At 39.8% G+C, this 18,495-nt stretch overlaps 1 protein-coding gene across 1 annotated transcript; it reads right to left on the bottom strand.

Annotated features, from left to right (window-relative positions):
- Positions 1–1,571: 1,571 nt before the first annotated feature.
- Positions 1,572–18,458, bottom strand: LOC134658120 (tRNA (cytosine(34)-C(5))-methyltransferase). The gene is made up of 14 exons (XM_063513727.1): positions 18,261–18,458; positions 18,093–18,185; positions 17,809–18,020; positions 17,462–17,639; positions 17,038–17,122; positions 16,825–16,964; positions 15,935–16,068; positions 14,749–14,936; positions 13,600–13,744; positions 12,423–12,694; positions 11,314–11,467; positions 10,169–10,335; positions 8,975–9,130; positions 1,572–1,768 (listed from the first exon to the last, which is right to left on the bottom strand). Exons 1-14 carry the CDS (start codon positions 18,390–18,392, stop codon positions 1,626–1,628), a joined length of 2,199 nt encoding a protein of 732 aa, XP_063369797.1. The 5' UTR covers positions 18,393–18,458; the 3' UTR covers positions 1,572–1,625.
- Positions 18,459–18,495: the final 37 nt, after the last annotated feature.

Here is an 18,495-nt window from a genome sequence, read left to right as displayed (position 1 = left end):
TTAAGATCTTGTTGATGCTAACACATAAAAAATTATAAACTCAAATCATATTACATTTTCCCGTGGTTTTGTATAGTATGCCCGATGACGAAACCTATACGGAATTAGAAGCGAATATCTGAAAAAGGTGCCTGGGCCTTTTTTCGAACCATTTCAGAAATAGTATACCACAGAAATCTCTTAGCCGTTGTTTCTAATAGTTTTAAGCTGTAAATGAATTAGGGAATTGGCGAATTTAACGAAAGTAATTAAATAGTACCGCGTGCAGATATTTGTATTTGTGGTTTATAAACTGTGTCGTTTCCAAGCAATAAGTCCCACTTTGTCGCTTGCCTTAAGGACGCTTTGACAGGTTATTTGTATAAAGATACAAGCAAATCTCGTCCTTATGGTTAGCGACAAAGTGGGACCTTTGACTAGACTACGACACAATTATGCTCTCATATCGTGGGTATTGACTTCGTTACGTTAGCTATCATTAGTACCTTCAATACAGTAACCTCATAAATATCTGAACATGTATTCTAGTAATGGGGAAGTTCTGTGTGTGTGTGTGTGTGTGTGGGGAACAAGTGTTCTCTCCAATATAAAAGTATTGTACGCAGCATACTCAACAAAAGTACTGAAAATCCACCAATTGAAGTGAACGAAAATTTCATACATAGCCTGCCTGTTTCTATCTGTATCGCTCTATTGATGTCTAGCTTACACAGTGTCATTGACCCACGGCATCATGGGTGTGCGATAGAGATAAAAACAGGCAGGTCAATTTACTAATTTTTTTGCGCTTAGCGTCTTTACTTTAACAGCTATCGATGGTCATATTGGTAATTTCTTTTGATCCTGATTATATCATATATTGACCCAAAATTGACAGACAAATATCACGTAAATACCATATGGGAGCATACATTTGTTTGTGGTTGTGTTTATTAGCAGTAAAACTATCGTCGCACCGTTTTGTTGATGTAGCACTATGAACCTTAACGGCAAGGCGTAAGGGTTGTTATCGCGAACGCGAATTTTGGATGAAGACGAAGTGAATAAAGGGTTTCTGACTATAATCTGTGTTTCATTTCCAAGACATACTGGGTAATTTATGATCAAGGGTCCCTCCCAACCGAAGAATGATATTTAACCTTTTAACCGCCAGCAATTTTTGATCGAGCGTGCTCGTGTCGCCACCGACAGTAATTGTACCACGCAGAGTAAGGTTGGCATAGTTACGGTAGTTATTATGTGTTGTAAAAACCAAATCAGATCTTTGTCTTATTTATCAGACTGTGGCGAAATGAGCTGGATATGTAATGTCTTATATATCAGACTCTGGCGGTTAAAGGGTTAAGAAGATTTACTTGTAATAAATCAACTGAAGTTTACCAGGAGCGTGTAATCGAAAAAATCGCACGCTTTTAGTAAGCTTCGGTAGCTTATAGTTGGTTAAGAGCGATGGCACCGGTTTTCTTGTAATTGAGTTACAATATTTTACTACTGAGGTTGTAGTTTAGTATTAAGCACTATTTAAATGAAATGCTTTATTATATTTATGACTATACATATAAAATGCTAAGTAAAGTTTACAAATGTCATTTATTAAATAATAACATTATAATACATACTTAACGCTATAACTTGTCTGTGCCATTAGCTTCGCCCGTCTCTGGTGGCGCCTCTTCTGTCGCCGCTGTCACTTCCATCGCCTCTGATGTCTCTGTCGCGTCGGCGTCACCCTCTGGGACATCTGACGCCTTCTTGAACTTATTTACATCTGCAAGAAAAAAATAAAGATTAGATTATATGTGACGTTATCTATGAAAAGGGACCTTATTGTCGATGGCGGTTACGCCATTATTAGCGATGCTCCGATATAAATACAATGCCGCGCGACGCTGCGCGGCGTAAGCGCCATCGACAATAAGGTCTCTTTTCATAGATAATGCCCCATATTTATTCCACGTAGAAGGGGTTTAGTTTACGTCTGATAAACCCAATCAGTTAATAGCTGCCAGGGAATAGTAGATTGTTAACTAAAGATCGGTTTTCCTAGGATAGCGATGCCGTCATATAGCGGCCGTCTCCATACTAAATAATACGGCTAAATATGGATGTCGCAGTATTTGTATGGAGACGGCCGCTATATGACGGCACCGCTTTCGGAGGAAACCAAAGCTTAAGGGATTGAAGCGTTCTCTCTCACTGCGTTGAAGCACAAAATTAACCTTCGAACCGTAATTCTATTTGAACACATACCATACTATGTAAAGTCGGTCCCCTAATAGAAGCATAAAGTAAGTATAGTATAGAGTAATCGGCCCATACAAGCCTCGCTTAGTTCCACAAAAATCCAAGAGATGTCACTCAGAGCACCATTGGGCCTAAATATATATTTGTGTTATTTCAAATCTTGCCAATTTTTAAATTAACATGTATAGTTCTAATTTATTTAGCATATTACAACAAAAACCTTTTAAAACATCCATTTACACATAGTAAATCGACGCAGAAAAAAAAAAAAAATAATGGCATGAACTATTCTAAGCGCCATCTATCGCATTACTAGACAGTTAGTTTCTTGCCGTTGTAACACACTAAATAGCTCGATTGTTTGAGAAAGACTATCAATAGATGTCACTGTAGTAAATCCTCATACTTTATGATCATATCACAGACAACATATCAACATTATTAAGTAATAAATAATATAATTTTTCTCAAAAATGGACGGCAAAGTCGACGTTGCCGGTTAAAAAATAGGTCGCGAAGTGTGTAGTTTATGGTCATTCTAAAAATTAAAAAGTTAAAAACATTGCTGTCTCGATTTCGGGACTGCAATGTTGCATACAAATTCCATTATTAAACGAGTTCCAAACTTTTTAAAACTTTAAATGGCCATATCAAATGAAGGCATAGGTCCATTAAACAGCCGAACAGATGATCAGCACTTATTATTAATATAATGTTGGTACCGCGACTATTTAGGTGTCTCAAATACGTTGGCGTATTTTCAGCAGAAAAATACACTTCTATTTTTTTTAAAGGCGGCAAGCAAATCTTTTTAATGGTTTTACTTTTCTCTGTGAAAATTAGAACGTTGCTTCTGTAAAATATCTCTTGCACCATTTTTGAGAAAAGCACTATATATGACTCGGCTGGAAGGCTACTTGCTGGCTTCGGATTCAATTAAACGGACTCCCAAGGTCGTCCGTTTAAAACGAATCCTCAGCTTGCAAGTAGCTACTTCCGAACCTCGACAATAATGTACTATTGTTCTTAGAAACGTGATAATAATTAAAATATATTAAACCTACATGGTATCATCAGCCACACTGTTAAGTGTTAACTGTACCGATGTACAGTTAGGAGTGTTGCTGTTTGTATATTAATTTACTTAACCTTACGCATTACAAAATTGTCCTCATATAGCTATACATATATTTTAGGACAGTCTTACACTAATCGACCTACTTGGTAACAAAACATTGTAAATTCTTGAGTAGTTTGAATAGCAGGGCAGGTGACAAAAACTTGCTCAAAAGCATAGAAGGTAGCATCCTATAGAAGTGGTGTACGCGTGCCTCCGTGAGGGACAAAACATGTAAATTCGACCAATCATAGCGTCGCATTGCGCCGCTATGATTGGTCGAATTTATTTGTTATGGTGGGCAACAAATGAATTCGACCAATCACGGTGGTCAATTTACGGTGGGGAATAAAACAAGATGTGAGACTGTGACAAGGACAAACAATAATAGCGCTTTCGCTGCTACTCCTACTGAAAGATACATAAGACTATCCCGTTCTGTCAGTTATCCCCTGCTTCTATTCATGCTCAAAAGAGAAGAGACATCCGACATTTAAAAAAATATCCCTATATGTATGAGAGCAATAATACAATGTGTAAATGTAAATACATACATATCTTATATTTTATGATCATATCAAAGCTGGAAGTCCTAGGTTCGGATCCCCCTAAAAGTGTATTAATATGGTGTCCCATGGTGGTGGCCCATTTGTCCCCGCCGCCATACAAGAGGTGTGGACAGATGGGAATAGATATAGACCATTAATATATACACACAATTAAAAAACAAATAAATGTCCTATGAGGATTTGAACCCAGGACCTCCTACTTCATAGCACATAGCAGAGCAGGGTCACTGTCACTACTGACTAGCTAGGAGGCCGTAGAAATAATATACAATTTATATATATTTAAATTAAGTACAGTCAGCGTCGTATAGTAGGTCGCATCCAAAGTATTCAAATAGTTCAGTACGCCATACAAATAATATGGTGTACCGAACTATTTGAATACTTTGGATGCTACCTACTATATGACGCTGACTGTACTTATATAACAATTAACAAATCAGACTGGCAGCCACAGTTTAATGGCTAATCTAGGATTAAAACTTTTTAGTGGCTTGCCATTATGTTCAAAACATTTAGCTTCATACCACATCAAATATTTAAGTTTACCGCCATTGCCCGCCAGCATTGAACAAATTGGTTGTTAGTGGGTAGACAAAATAAAGTCACTATCATGTTAAACATTGAATTTATTAATTGTATTTTATTATTTTTAAGAGAATCTTCATAGCATGTGTCTGTCCGTTGAAACAGGAATCAATCTCAACCATCTTCCACTCAAAATATTTTACTTGTGGTACAGTCGCCATCAGATATATCGGAGCGGCCAAGGCGCTCACAAATATCTGAACACGCCTCTATTGTCAGGGCGTTAGAGTGCGTGTTCAGATATTGTGAACACCTTGGCCGTTCCGATATATCTGATGGCGACTGTACAGAGATGCATTGACTATTTCATCTTCACTCTCTTGTTGCATACATTGTAACTTCTAGTGGCTAGAGGCTGGGTCCTGAAATCAGAAACATATTTTTTATATATAAAATGTAATAATATCACAATAAAGTTTAATACACATTGCCTTCACATTGGAGTCTGTTTGCAAACACTAACCATTGTATAGATTTAGACCAAGAAAAGTATGCAGCGATATTGATCGCCTGCGCAGTACATGTGTTATTTTAAATGTCAAACATCTTTGAAATTATGACGTACCTTTCTTCTTTCTTGCTCTAACTCTAAATACTTTGGAATCTTTTGCTTGCTCGGGTATCAATATTAGCATGGGGGGTTAAAATAAAACTTGACAATAGTTATTAGTGGGCAAGGGGGCAAAGCAGTTGTTTAACCGCTCATGCTAATGTTGATTCCAGGGCAAGCAGAAGATTTGAACTATGAGCGTAGCGAGTGGTTCGAGAAGTGGAATCTTGAGCGTTGTGAGAATTCAAGGCACGAGGGTTAAACAAACATTGCCACCTAATGAAACACAGAATTTATCACCATGCCAATGCAGGGAAAATACCAACTATAAAATACCAAAAAAATCAAATCCACATGAACATTATAAAGAATTTATAATTCAAAATCATCATTTAAAAGTAAATTCTACCAGCTAACATAAGGAAACTCAAAATTTAGATCTGATTACTTTGCCCCACATGTGGGATAAATCATAAATGCAATTTTCTCATTAGTATTTGAACAATCAAGGGGGCCTTTACCAGTTGGTGTGGTGATAAATTATTTAATTAACCTTTGTATTCAAAACAAACTTACCTGTAGGGCTATGATGGCCGGCTCTTTATCATTTGTCACCATGGCTGTCACGTTCTAACAAATATGTAAGTGCGAAAGTGACGCATAGCATGACAGATGATAAAAATACGACCATGATAGCTGGTCTGAAGTGTTAATTTTTTATCAATTTTATCATTTATTGGCAAACAGTAGACACTGTCAGATTAATATGTAGGTTTTACCATTAGTAGTGTTCCGTTACTACATCGGCAATTCACGTCATCATCACAGGTCTTTTCGTCTATTGCAGACGATTTATGCATTGCTGTTTAGACAACGGGTTTGGTGATTGTGGAGGCCGATGCGTGAGCGGCACGACCTCCCACATTTTGGGCACATGTCACGCTTAGCACAGTCTTTAAAGCGCCACATCGGTCTTCCAACTTTCCTTTTAGCATACCTACGCAACTGCACCAAGCAAGACACGTCTAGGTATTCTATTCACGTACTTGTACTATAGTTCAAATGAAGCTATAATATGAAATTAATAAGTTTGTATAAACAGAAACAAAGCAAAGGCAACCAACAAACGCGGTGCCGCTTTGTGGCGACTTGACTATTTGACAGTTTATTTTTAGTGTTGCCGTTGAAAGTTCTTTCTTGTCCCTAAATAGAGCTTTTATGATTTATTATTATACAATATTATTAGTTCAAATAAAATATGATATTCCAAAAGACTACAAATAATATTATATAGTACTTAAATTCCAAAATAATGATAATTATGCCTCAGTGTCCATTTCTGAGGGCCTACCGCGAACCACGTTCGACGTGTTGCCTCTCTGTCGCACTTGTAAATTCGTACGTAAGTGTGACAGGGAGGCAACACGTCGAACGTGGTTCGCGGTAGGCCCTCAGCTTTTTTAAGGAACAGGCGTATAACATTACCCTGAAGTAGGGGACTAATTTTAAAATAGCAATAATCATTACTTGATGCCGTTTTTGACGTTTCTGTGCACGCTGTTGTCTGTCTATACTTATAGGTCACATAATTAGTGATACAAACACCTGCCTGGTCAATATACGCAAAATTAGATATATTTATTCTAATTATAACAGAAAAAGTTTATTAAAACAAACATTAAATGCTTTTGTATAATAATTTCAGGTTTGATAGGTACGGGTTTTGCCATGGGAGAAGTTGAAAAGGAACGTTATGAAAACATATCTTTGTATGTATAGGTACTAAGATGGTACAAATCATGTACAAATCTGTGGCTTAAAAATAAAAGCACGACGCGACGTTGCCAAACTGCTATGAGTTACTGCGAAGCGAGTCCAGTTTAACTCGACAACGTCGCATCGTATTGTTACAATAGGGTATTTTCGTACTAGTCAAATCAGTTACTTTTTTATAGTTATTGCAATGCAACTTGTATCGTAAATTTTTAGAAGGCACGATAAGAGTGAATTGAGCATGAATTGAGGTATTTTATCTCATTAGGATCGAAAGAGCTCGTGAATTTGAGTACAAATAACACAAAAGTGGCAAAAAAGATCACAATATAAAAAATGGCAAAAAATAGTAGTTTTCGATATAAGTGCGAGAAGTATGTCATTTTGCACGAGTACCGAGCTTTCGATTTTTCCGGAAATATACTGAGGGGCTACCGCCAAAACCGAAATTCGCAAATTGCGGGGATCTTTCTCTTTTACTCCAATGCAGGCGTAATTAGAGTGACAGAGAAAAATGCCCGCAATTTGCAAAATTCGATTTTCGCGGTTATAGCCCTGTCACTTACAACGGATGCCTTTGCTTTGATATCTGGTGGCGTTAAATTAACTCCAAAATCGTCTGAATCACTCATTTTTATTTAATAACTTATGTTTTCTTGGCAATTACTTACAAACATAAATCACTTTAAATGTTGAATAAAAAAGGCGGGAAGGGAATAAAAAAAGTTTTACTTTTAATTGCCATTTTTTTCAATGTGGATTCTGTTGTCACTGTTGTCAGCATTATGCCAATTGAAGAGAAATTGTATTATTAAAATTAATAAAATTAATTTTCAGAACATATAATTATACATGGTCAACCAGATCTTGACAGTAGAAAAAGGCGGCAAATTTGAAAAATGTAGGCGCGAAAGGATATCGTCCCATAGAAAATTTGAATTTCGCGCCTTTATTTTACTGACAAGATTTGGTTGACCAGCTATATGTAAAAAAACATGAATCTTTTGTTATTTCATTATATTGATATATATCTAATTAATTACATTTATATTAAGTGTATAAAGTGTATTGTACGAACGTCAGCTTCATTCTGTCGCGCGCTGTTCAAGTAATACTATTGGGTCTCGAATAATACTCCTTTATGCCCAATCGCGCGTTGTTCAGGTGGGTCATTTATAAGCGGGTCTCGCATAATACTCATTTATTTAAAATGTATCAATCAGATTACTTTTTAGCACTAGTGTAAAAAAATCAAACTTTACGCACGATTTGCAGCTACAAAAACTAAACTTTTTGAGCAATTGGATTAAAAAAATATAAAGAAACGCTCAAGTACCAGTGGCACGGTGGCATATAGACGGACTTACGCCAGTAGTAATGTCTAATCCTTTTGCCATGCACCAATGGTAGCATGCGCAAAATTATTATGACAGGTATTTATTTTCAGCCGGTTTAAATAGTTTCGGCAAGACTTATGTAGCATTCTTATAATATATAAATATTATCATCACCACAGTATCGTTTTCCGAAATTACTTTATGGTTATACCGTTTGGCTACGCTATTTCTCTGTACCCTGCCTCTCCCTTCCCTCCCTGTACTCCTTAAGTGCCCGAACTCTCTTTACTCATACTGAAAGATACATAAGACTATCCTGTTCGGTCATTTCCTTCCACCCCTCATGCTTGATCCAGTTTTAAACTAGATTCATGATTTATTCAATACGCTATAAAGCGACATCTGTTGATTACTTCTAATCGTTGGCAACGACATATGTCTACTAACTTTCAATGAAGACGTATAGATGTCGTTAGGAATTCTATGATTTGGATGTGACACAGCGCCATCTTGTATCCATGATAGGCAACAGTGCTTTTTCAGTGACGCCATCTGGTAATGGTGCGCTTTTAGGCGGTCACATTTGAATGTATGGGATAGCAGCGTCTGTATATATGTAGTCTGTGATAGAAGTCAGAAGTCGTGCACGATGTTCGAATGATCAATTGGTCACAGCAACAATCAATATTGAACCCTAATTCTATTTCCACGCGTATCATGTTTGTATATGTACATTTTTGTAAAGTGTTGTCAGGAGTCAATCAAATGTGAACCTTAACACTATTCCCTCACGTACCATACTTGCTGAAGTCTGCCCCGAGCAGCCTGAGGTAGTGCACGGTGTCGGGCGTGGCGGTGTAGGCGCGCAGCGAGTGCACGCCGCGCCAGCCCACCAGCGCGAGGCGCAGGTTCGATCCAGGGGCCTGGTACTGCAGGACGCAGCTGCCGGTTGCTGAAAGTATATTTTTGTTTAATTTTTAACAAGCAGAAACGTCTGCGATCGATGCTATTAAGCTTAGAATAAATGTAAAAGTGGAAAAATTACTGTCTTGGGTGAGACTTGAACCAGAGGCCGTGAGTTCAAGTCTCACCCAAGACAGTAATTTTTCCACTTTTAAATTTATTCTAAGTATATTTTTGGTTTGTTTCATTATCATCATCTTCCTCGCGTTGTCCCGGCATTTTGCCACGGCTCATAGGAGCCTGGGGTCCGCTTGGCAACTAATCCCAGTAATTGGCGTGGGCACTAGTTTTTACGAAAGCGACTGCCATCTGACCTTCCAACCCAGAGGGTAAACTAGGCCCGTATTGGGATTAGTCCGGTTTCCTCACGATGTTTTCCTTCACCGAAAAGCGACTGGTAAATATCAAATGATATTTCGTACATAAGTTCCGAAAAACTCATTGGTACGAGCCGGGGTTCGAACCCGCGACCTCCGGATTGCAAGTTGCACGCTCTTACCGCTAGGCCACCAGCGCTTGACGGTTTGTTTCATTATAACTTCAAAAATCACTTAAGTCTAATTGCATGAGGGCACAATCGGTTGATTTGTTTGTTGGGAATCACGATGCCACAGTGCGAGCAATCCTGCCCCCACGCATAAGTTTCAATGGCTATTATACGTGGTGGGGTAGAATCGACATCACATATAAGTCTAAATTTAGAATTTAAATCTCCCAATAAACTATCAAAGAACTATCGCTAGTATATCACATATATTTCATAGAAAAAAAACTAGAAATTAGATATAAATAGGGACACTCCATTCGTGTGCAAACTGCTTCTCGTCATAGACGCATATACTATGCCGGTTTCGTAGTAGGTACTAGATAGTACGAGAGATGTACTATCGTCCCACGCTGTTAACTGACAATTCTAAGTTAAAATTTAGTTTTGGAATAAAGTCTTTGTAAGGGCCTCTCGAACTCAGGAGGATAAATCACTGTGACTCCTTGGTATTGAAATGTTATCTCGACATGTAAAACTCACCGAGATCCTTGAGCTGCGCGTGCGCGTGTTCGCTGAAGAGCTTGAGGTCCGGGGGGCTGCTGGGGTTGTCGTTCTGCAGCACCAGCACCAGGTCCTCCTTGAGGATGCGCACGCGGCGCCGCGGCCCTATGAACGGAGCCACACTGGCCAGCCCTTCCTGGGATAGCCTGGGAAAATACATCAATAGTTTCATTAAAATTAAGTGCACTGCACATCGTAATAAAGAAACTCACGAGTTATTAGGTATCCTCTTAAATTTCTTTTTGGATCCCTCGCTTCCCACCGACAGGAGAATCAAGTTTTAATTCAGTCTAAAATTTCAAGGTAGTTTTTCGACCAACAGATTTACATTCCCAGAAGTTCTGGAGTTAAAACGTATATCATTACCATAATCAATAGATAATTTATGAAAATTATCACAACGACATAAGGGTCGAATAATTTTACGGTTTAGACTCGCATGTTTTTAGTCACCACACAAAAATCTCACAACAGTTTAAATTCGACATAAGGGTGTCCTCTCACTAGCGTCTCCCGAGCATCGGCGTCTAGTCATCTCTATGGCTGCTGCTCGACGCAACGTTGGCGCAACTGCGCAGCGACGCCATTTTCCATAGCGCCGACTAGACGCCGACGCTCAAAAGTAGAGATGCAACGGATAGTTGTTTGGCCACTGGCCGAATATCCGGTATCCGGCCGCCGGATATTCGGCCGGCGGAACTATACCTATATTTTGAGTTTTGCAGGTGCGCGTCTTGCAGGTTTCGACCTGTTTCGTAGTGAACGTTCGCGCGGACACATTTCTAGGATCGTAACGAGTTTTATCATGTCATTACGTACCTAGTAAGTTCGTTTATAGTTACAAGTGCGCGCGCGTATTTTTGTGTGAACAAATAAGTGTATTGTGTTTAGTTACATTGGTTACGTATTCATTTCTATCTACTGTGTCGTTAGCATTATGACCGTGACTGTTTTTTAGATTTCCCAAAATGTGTTAACTTTACTATCCGGTATCCGGCCGGATAGTAGGTCACAATCCGGTATCCGGCCGGATACTAAAATAACGGCCGGATACCGGATAGTAACCGGATATCCGGTGCATCTCTACTCAAAAGACGCTGGCGTGGGGTGGTCAATATGTGTACCTGAAGGCGCAGGTCATGTTCTTGTTGTCGCAGCGCACGAAGGTCTTGACGCCGGTGTTGATGATTTTGATGTTGTTTTCGTTGCGGCGCACCACGTCGCGCACCACCGGGGACACCAGGTAGATGTTCTTCTTCTTGCCCACGTGGCATCTGTGTACAATACCCGCCCACACGTCAAACCTTGCCAAGCGAAATGAAATTTTATTTTGTCAACACAAAGTTCAAATTAGAATGGAACTGGAGACCTTTTTATAGGTCTCTGGGCGGCTAGAGGTTATATTAGTTTTATCATACATAAAGCAATAAAATGTGTTGAGAGAGCCTTTGGAAAATGATTTGAATGGATAGATACGCGGTAGCGTGTCAAACTAAGTTTAAAAGAAGAGAACTGCCGACGCAGCGGCCGTGTATAATATTATATTACACGAATCATTTGGAGCCACTTTTGACCCATACGTAACTCAAAAAGTATTAAACATAAACATATGAAATTTGGTTCATTCACCCTTAAGGCTAAAGCTTATATACCATATGTAGCCGTATTATTTAGTATGGAGACGGCCGCTGTATGATGGCACCGCTATCCTAAGAAAACCGATCTTAACTAGAACCCCAGATCTCATGAATATAGCTCAACCAAATAATAAAAAAGAAACTAAGCAATTTTTTATTAAACAAAATACAAAGTCAATAATACGTTACATTTTTATTTTATTTTGATTTTCTTTTACTGTACGCTAAGAATATTAAGAGTTAACCCCTTACTTCATGTCATAAATAAAAAGTATTTGTTTAAAAATGAACTTTAATAGTTGCTATATAGGGCTGCGCATGCGGTAAAGGGTTAAGTAGATACCTAAGTTTAAGTTACCTATCAACTACCTAGCTTGCATGATTATACATAAAGGAGCCTCGTCTGCCAACAAACCACTCTGTGGTTTGGCAGAAGAATATATGTAATTAGTTGTAAGCAAGATCTCTGAATAAACGTTTTATTTATTTATTTTATTTTTATTTTTTTAAAGTAACATACATCTAAAAATCGAGATTTTTCTGACTGAGTGACTGACTAACATAAGAATTGAAAAATCCTGTTGTACCTTACCTAGTCAACAGACACTTGGAATCAAACTCCGCGCTCAGATCATAGAACTCCTTAATCGACGGGAACACATCCTCATGGTCCCCCTTGAAGAACACAAACGGGTCCTCCCTGTAGCCGCCCATGCGCCTCCTCTTGGCCGGCGGCTTCTCGTCCTTTCTCTCTCTCTCCTGGGGCTGTTCCGTCTCGCGGTCCTTCTCCCACGGCAGGGGCGCGGACTTCTCGAGCACGGCCACAAAGAAACCGCCCGTGTCTTGGTGGTGAGGCAGGATTCGTATGCTGAAAGGTTGACTTGGGTTTTTTAGGAAAATTTACCATTTATACACTGGAAAACCCACTAGAAAAGGCGCGAAATTCATGTTTTCCAAGGGGCCAATCCTTCGGGGCTTACTTCTTTAACCTTTTCCACGCCGTGTCAAACACAAAAGCTGTCACTCAGACGCCACATCATTGAAGTGTCAAAACTGAAGTTGAACTTTATGTATATGCACGTATGTCGATGTTGCTCTGTGGTCTGTGACCGATTAATCGATTGGCGTTGAACCTACGGTGCGTATATATCGGTCATTGGCGTCCAAAAGGTTAATAATTTGCCGCCTTTTCTACTGACGGAAATGCCTTGTCAGTCTAGTTCGTTGTTTGATGAGATTGAATATCCGCATTGGGTTAGCGTGGAAATTACTTACAGCCCAAGCGGCGCAGCTACGGGCTTTGAGGGGCGCAGCTACGATGGTTTCTTGTGTTTAAAGTTTGGTATGACATCACTAGATGTAACAAAGTTATCGTCTTATGTTTTCGCGACCATACATAAAAACTAAAAAGAACACAACAAAGTACGTAGCAATGTTTACACCACTTAGCAATTCATGATGTGTGTTGTGATTTTTTAATGAGATTGATGATGTATAATGTACTATACCGGGGTCCCGTTGTTTCCCATAAAGTTTTAAGCCATAATGTATTGTTTGTCATATTATCATTAGTCATAAAACTGAAACCGTTAACATTTCAGGATTTTCGTTAGGTTATACTATAGATAGGTTAGGTTAGGTTAGGTTTGTTTTATGGCAATCCTGAAAAGTGACGCGTTTCTGAAACAAATGTATTATGACTAACGAAAATTCGGGCAAACAATACATTATGGCTTAAAACTATTTGGGAAACAATAGAGACCCGTACTATACCATCTGTCCAGATGGAATTTGTCCAGGTGTTCAGGGTTGGGCGGGAACATCTGCGGGCGCACCACGGTCTGCCACTTCTCCGGGACATCTTCGTACTTGTCGTAGAAAACCATGTCTTTCGACGCCGGCCGCCAGTGTGTCATGCCTGAAGAAAGTTAAACAATTCAATTTTACGTCCCTAGTTTCTGCCAAAACCTCGTTATGTTAATGACTTGAGCGTGTTAAATGTGCTAACAATAACACACTTGACTGACCTTCAAACCTTCTCTTCCTCTTCTTGTTGGGGTTTTGAAGTCCTAATCTCGTCAGACTAAAGTTTAGTCATATTCAGTTAACAGAGTCAACGATTGGTCAAAAGTCAGAGACAAAGACTGAATTAAAGTTGAATCTGGCGAATGTTTTATTCGTTCTCATGAATATATACAGTAGATTCTCGTGTGTTATTCTGGTACTTGCTATGCATGTAATTAAAAAAAGTCTGTAGGCATTAAGGGCTTTTTCACAAGACAAGCTGTATAGGTGAACCATAGTTACCTGGACTTATATCGACCGGGATATGAACCGTGAATACCTTTTGTGTTGTTTTCGAGATTCACAGTTCATATCCCAGTCGATATAAGTCTAGTCACTAGTGAAACTAACCGTGAATCATTCAAAACTGTCATAATAGGGATGATGACACATGTTGAATTTTATAACAAAATCTAGTAAAATAGATAGCAAACGAGCAATTTATCACAATAATGTGGATATTAAAATAAAATATTGAAAAATTACAAAAATACAGGACCTGAAAGTTTCAAAATTTAAGTTTTTTTTAACTTCCAAAAACGATAAAAGTAAGGGTACCATTCGATTCCTTACATTTCATCCAAAAAAATATTCTATAGCAACTATATACATAAACGCAATATTTCACCGATAAAAACGCAATTTTCTTGTTTTGTCCATACAAGATGGGCGATGACGTCACGGCCTCTGGCCGTTTTGTATAGGGCGTTTCGCGAGTGAAGTACGACTGTCGGCCTTTGACTACAATTTCTGACTTTTGTGTTACTTTAATGCAATGGGTCCCATATAGACATTTGATCCTAAAAACAAACCCGATCGATTGATACCATAAAAAAAATTAGTCATGTAGCCTATTACCTGGGTGCGACTTGAGTCCAGTGAGCGAGGCCCGGACGTCCACTAGGGCGATGCTCCCTCCGGCCTCGGCCAGCATCCTGTGTATGACGGCCTCGTTCTCCACGGGGTTGAACGAGCAGGTGGAGTACACAAGGCGCCCGCCCGACGCGAGCAGCTCGCAGCCGCGCTTCAGCACGCGGTATTGGATGCTGTGCCGATTCAATTTACATTTAGTGTAAGGCCTGAGTGCACGCTCGAAGCGGAGCGTTCGGCGGGGCGTGCAGCGTGGCTGTGGGCTCACGCGTGATGTGAGCAGCGTGCACTAAGACCGCTCCTATACGCTTGCATTTGTTTAACATGCACGCCGCACGCCCCGCCCCGCTGCACGCCCAACTCGAGCGTCCACTCAGGCCTTACACTTAGAGACAACATACGAGTATTAAACACATCAATTAGTTATTAACCTTTGAATTGAAACGAGCCCAAACTCAATGAAGCTGCGATTAATCGAAATTAAACTTTCTTGAGACATATTTTAAACTGTTTACGAAGGGCAGCCGAAGCGCTGGTGGCCTAGCGGTAAGAGCGTGCGACTTTCAATCCGGAGGTCGCGGGTTCAAACCCCGGCTCGTACCAATGAGTTTTCCGGAGCTTATGTACGAAATATTTGATATTTACCAGTTGCTTTTCGGTGAAGGAAAACATCGTGAGGAAACCGGACTAATCCCAATAAGGCCTAGTTTCCCCTCTGGGTTGGAAGGTCAGATGGCAGTCGCTTTCGTAAAAACTAGTGCCTACGGCAAATCATGGGATTAGTTGTCAAGCGGACCCCAGGCTCCCATGAGCTGTGGCAAAAATGCCGGGATAACGCGAGGAAGAAGACGAAGGGCAGCCGCCGCGATCACTCGAGCCTGAGGAAGGACCCCCGAAGGGCCCGAACCATGTCGCCAATAGCGATTAAAAATCTAAGTGAGTGAAACCGTTGTCGTCTAAACAGTTTGAAGCTGCGTTTCTTTATTAGAGAGTTCCTGAAGTCACTATTGTTAGACATCGCAGTAGCGTAGGGTGTAGGTGGACTAATGTCAGCTAAACCTGACACCAGGAACTGGTTCAAATCTTACTTGCAGATTTTGATAAACATCGTAAGATAAATATAAGCTTGTGAAGAGAAAAGAATATATAATTGCGGATTTTTAATTTGACAGACCCATGTAGATTGTTCCCGTTGCCCGTGGACCATTTGAGCCAGATGTCTGGATTCTTCCGTAGCGTCGCGTCGCCGGAGCACGGCACGTCACACAGGATCCGGTCGAATTTCAGCGGGACCGTGGATTCTGGGTTCTGCAAATAAATAACAACTGTTGGATTTCATTTAACAGTGATGGGTCTCTTAATACATGCCTCGCCCGAGACATCGTGGAAGCGAGTGTGTTTGCCTCGGGCGAGGCACGGCTTTAGAAACCTAGTTGCTTCTCGCGGCGAGTTTTCCTCAAGGCTGGTCGTTCAGTTTGGACCTCCTAAAGCCCAGCCATACAAACGAAACATCCAAAATTTGCCACTGAAATTTGAACCTAAGTTGTAGGAAAAGTTGATTTTGCGTTGTTCGAAAAGTTTACGATACAAAGCAAAAGCGACTCTGTTCCAATTGAACATGGTTTAAATTACATTGAACTGAATAGGTACTATAGGTAGGACTTTGGGCCTGAGGTTAGGAGGATAAATGAGTTGTACAGGTCAGATGGCGATATATTACGTAAACATTCGCCAATGGAGATAATTGCCGAGCGTATTTACCCCTATTTATAGTTCGTTTTTTTTAGGATTAGAAAGAACTTGAAAGAAGGTAAGCGATCTTGAGATGTCTTTTAATTGAAAAACGCTTTTTAAAAATCAGTAACTATTACTTATGAAAGCAGAAGAATATAAATGATCGTATTAGATTCATAATTGTTACATATTTGCCGTAACTTATTTTTAAAATGTGTTTTTCAATTAAAAGACACATCAAGATTGTTTACCTTATTTCTAATGCTAAAAAAACGAAGTATAGTCATAGCAAAAAGTTGTAGCAACGATTTGAAAATCATGATTACTAACCTTCTGGTCCGTGACTTGTATGTTGGGCATGACAGCGGAGTCGTGGTTTGTGATGACGATGCAGGGAGAGTTAAGCCTCTTGGCCTGGTGCACCAGCATGTAGCAGCGGCTGTTGTCCACGTCATTCGCCATCACGAAGCCTGAAGGTAACATATTATTAGCTTAGCCCAGAGACAGAGGCAGGGAAATAGACCTACATAATCCTGCCATTACCTGTAGGCATTTTATCCTCATCTGCATGTAAGAACTCAATCAGCTGAGCTGTCTTAGAACCAGGGGCCGCACACATGTCCAGTACCTTGAAACAAATATAATTAGATAGATGGGTGAATCAACTTTTTCTTGTCACTTGTTGCCATGGTTACGTTCTCCTGGGTCACTCTTTAAAACCTTATTTTTAGGCATTTAAATTCACCAAACACGCTTTGTGATACTTATAAACCGTTTCCATTGAGGGTCGTCTACCAGGCGTGTCAGAAAAAGGTGGTGTACAATGTCTCCTAACAAACTATGCTACTATTGTCTCTTGGCTGACCGGACAGAATAACAACAAGAAATAGTTGATCCACCCAGATAAGTAATCTGGTAAATCATAGTAATGTTTCTATAATTACTTGCTAATACAGTGACTGCTTACTTTGTGATGTGGCTGTACATCCAACACAACAGGTGGTAACATGGAGACGGTTTCCTGCCGAGACACGCCGCCTGCGGCTGTTTCTGCAACCAGGAAATTATGCAGCTTGTAGAGAGGCTCGCTGCGACGGATGTCTGTTCTGGACAGGCGCAACTGCCATGCCAAGCCATTTGGGTACCTGGGGCATGACAAAATAATACATCTGTAGAAGAGTAGATATACAATACATACACCGCCAAACATTTGAGTCCCTTAACTTCAAACTCGGGTAAATCCATCTGTAAGATTATGCGATTTTGGTATTAAGAAAAGGTAATAGGGTAGATATTTGCTAAGTATGTCATTACCAAGGCAAATTCATAGGTTTGATTTCCTGTTCCTCCTCTCCCTCGGTCTTCAGCTTGACATTGAGCAGCTCCGAGAAGTATTCACTCTTCACAATGTTCATCAGTGCGTCAGCCTCACATTTGGAGCCAGTTATCCGGAATGCAGTGGGCAGATTTTCCTTAAGTGCCTTCATGAATGCTGGCCATTCTTCTTCAGGGCATACTTTTTGTCCCTGAAAATTATATTCTTATAAGTTTTAGGCTGAAAGGCTAAGTCTCTTGATAAAAAAAGTTGATAAGCATACCTTGTAATATTCTTCAAAAGTAGCGTTTTCTCGGACTATATCTTCATAGTGCTTACGTGTATCACCTTCTGGCTTTGCTTGAGGGTTTTTCTCCTGCGAGTTGAAAGCATATTTAAAGTTAACCTGAGATTCGGCACTGATGAAAACATAATGTTGTTATTTAGTTACCTGTTCCTTCTTGTCCCGTTTTCGCTGTGCGAATTTATTGACATTACGGTTGCGTTTTCTATTCCCCATTCTTCTAAGCAGGGTACCGAGTGTTGTATAGGTTTTGTGTGATAAATATGAGAAATTCAGCATTCAACAAACACACCAAGTAGACGTGACGTTGACAGTTATAAAGTTAGGTTAGGTTAGGTTACTGTTATGAGAGCGTTCATGTTAATCAGTGTTGTGTGTTCAC

Source organism: Cydia amplana, chromosome 21 (assembly GCF_948474715.1).
Source record: "Cydia amplana chromosome 21, ilCydAmpl1.1, whole genome shotgun sequence".
Taxonomy (NCBI): domain Eukaryota; kingdom Metazoa; phylum Arthropoda; class Insecta; order Lepidoptera; family Tortricidae; genus Cydia; species Cydia amplana.
Note: the sequence above shows the minus strand (reverse complement) of the source record. Positions and strands in the feature narration are given on the sequence as shown.

What these genes read in the sequence shown, in the direction of transcription:
- LOC134658120 (XM_063513727.1), bottom strand. Translation starts at nt 18,392, where the DNA reads ATGCTGAATTTCTCATATTTATCACACAAAACCTATACAACACTCGGT. An exon ending in AACGGGACAAGAAGGAACAG is followed by an intron (nt 18,186 to 18,260) that starts GTAACTAAATAA and finishes TTCAACTCGCAG; the next exon opens with GAGAAAAACCCTCAAGCAAA. An exon ending in ATGTACAGCCACATCACAAA is followed by an intron (nt 17,123 to 17,461) that starts GTAAGCAGTCAC and finishes ATTTGTTTCAAG; the next exon opens with GTACTGGACATGTGTGCGGC.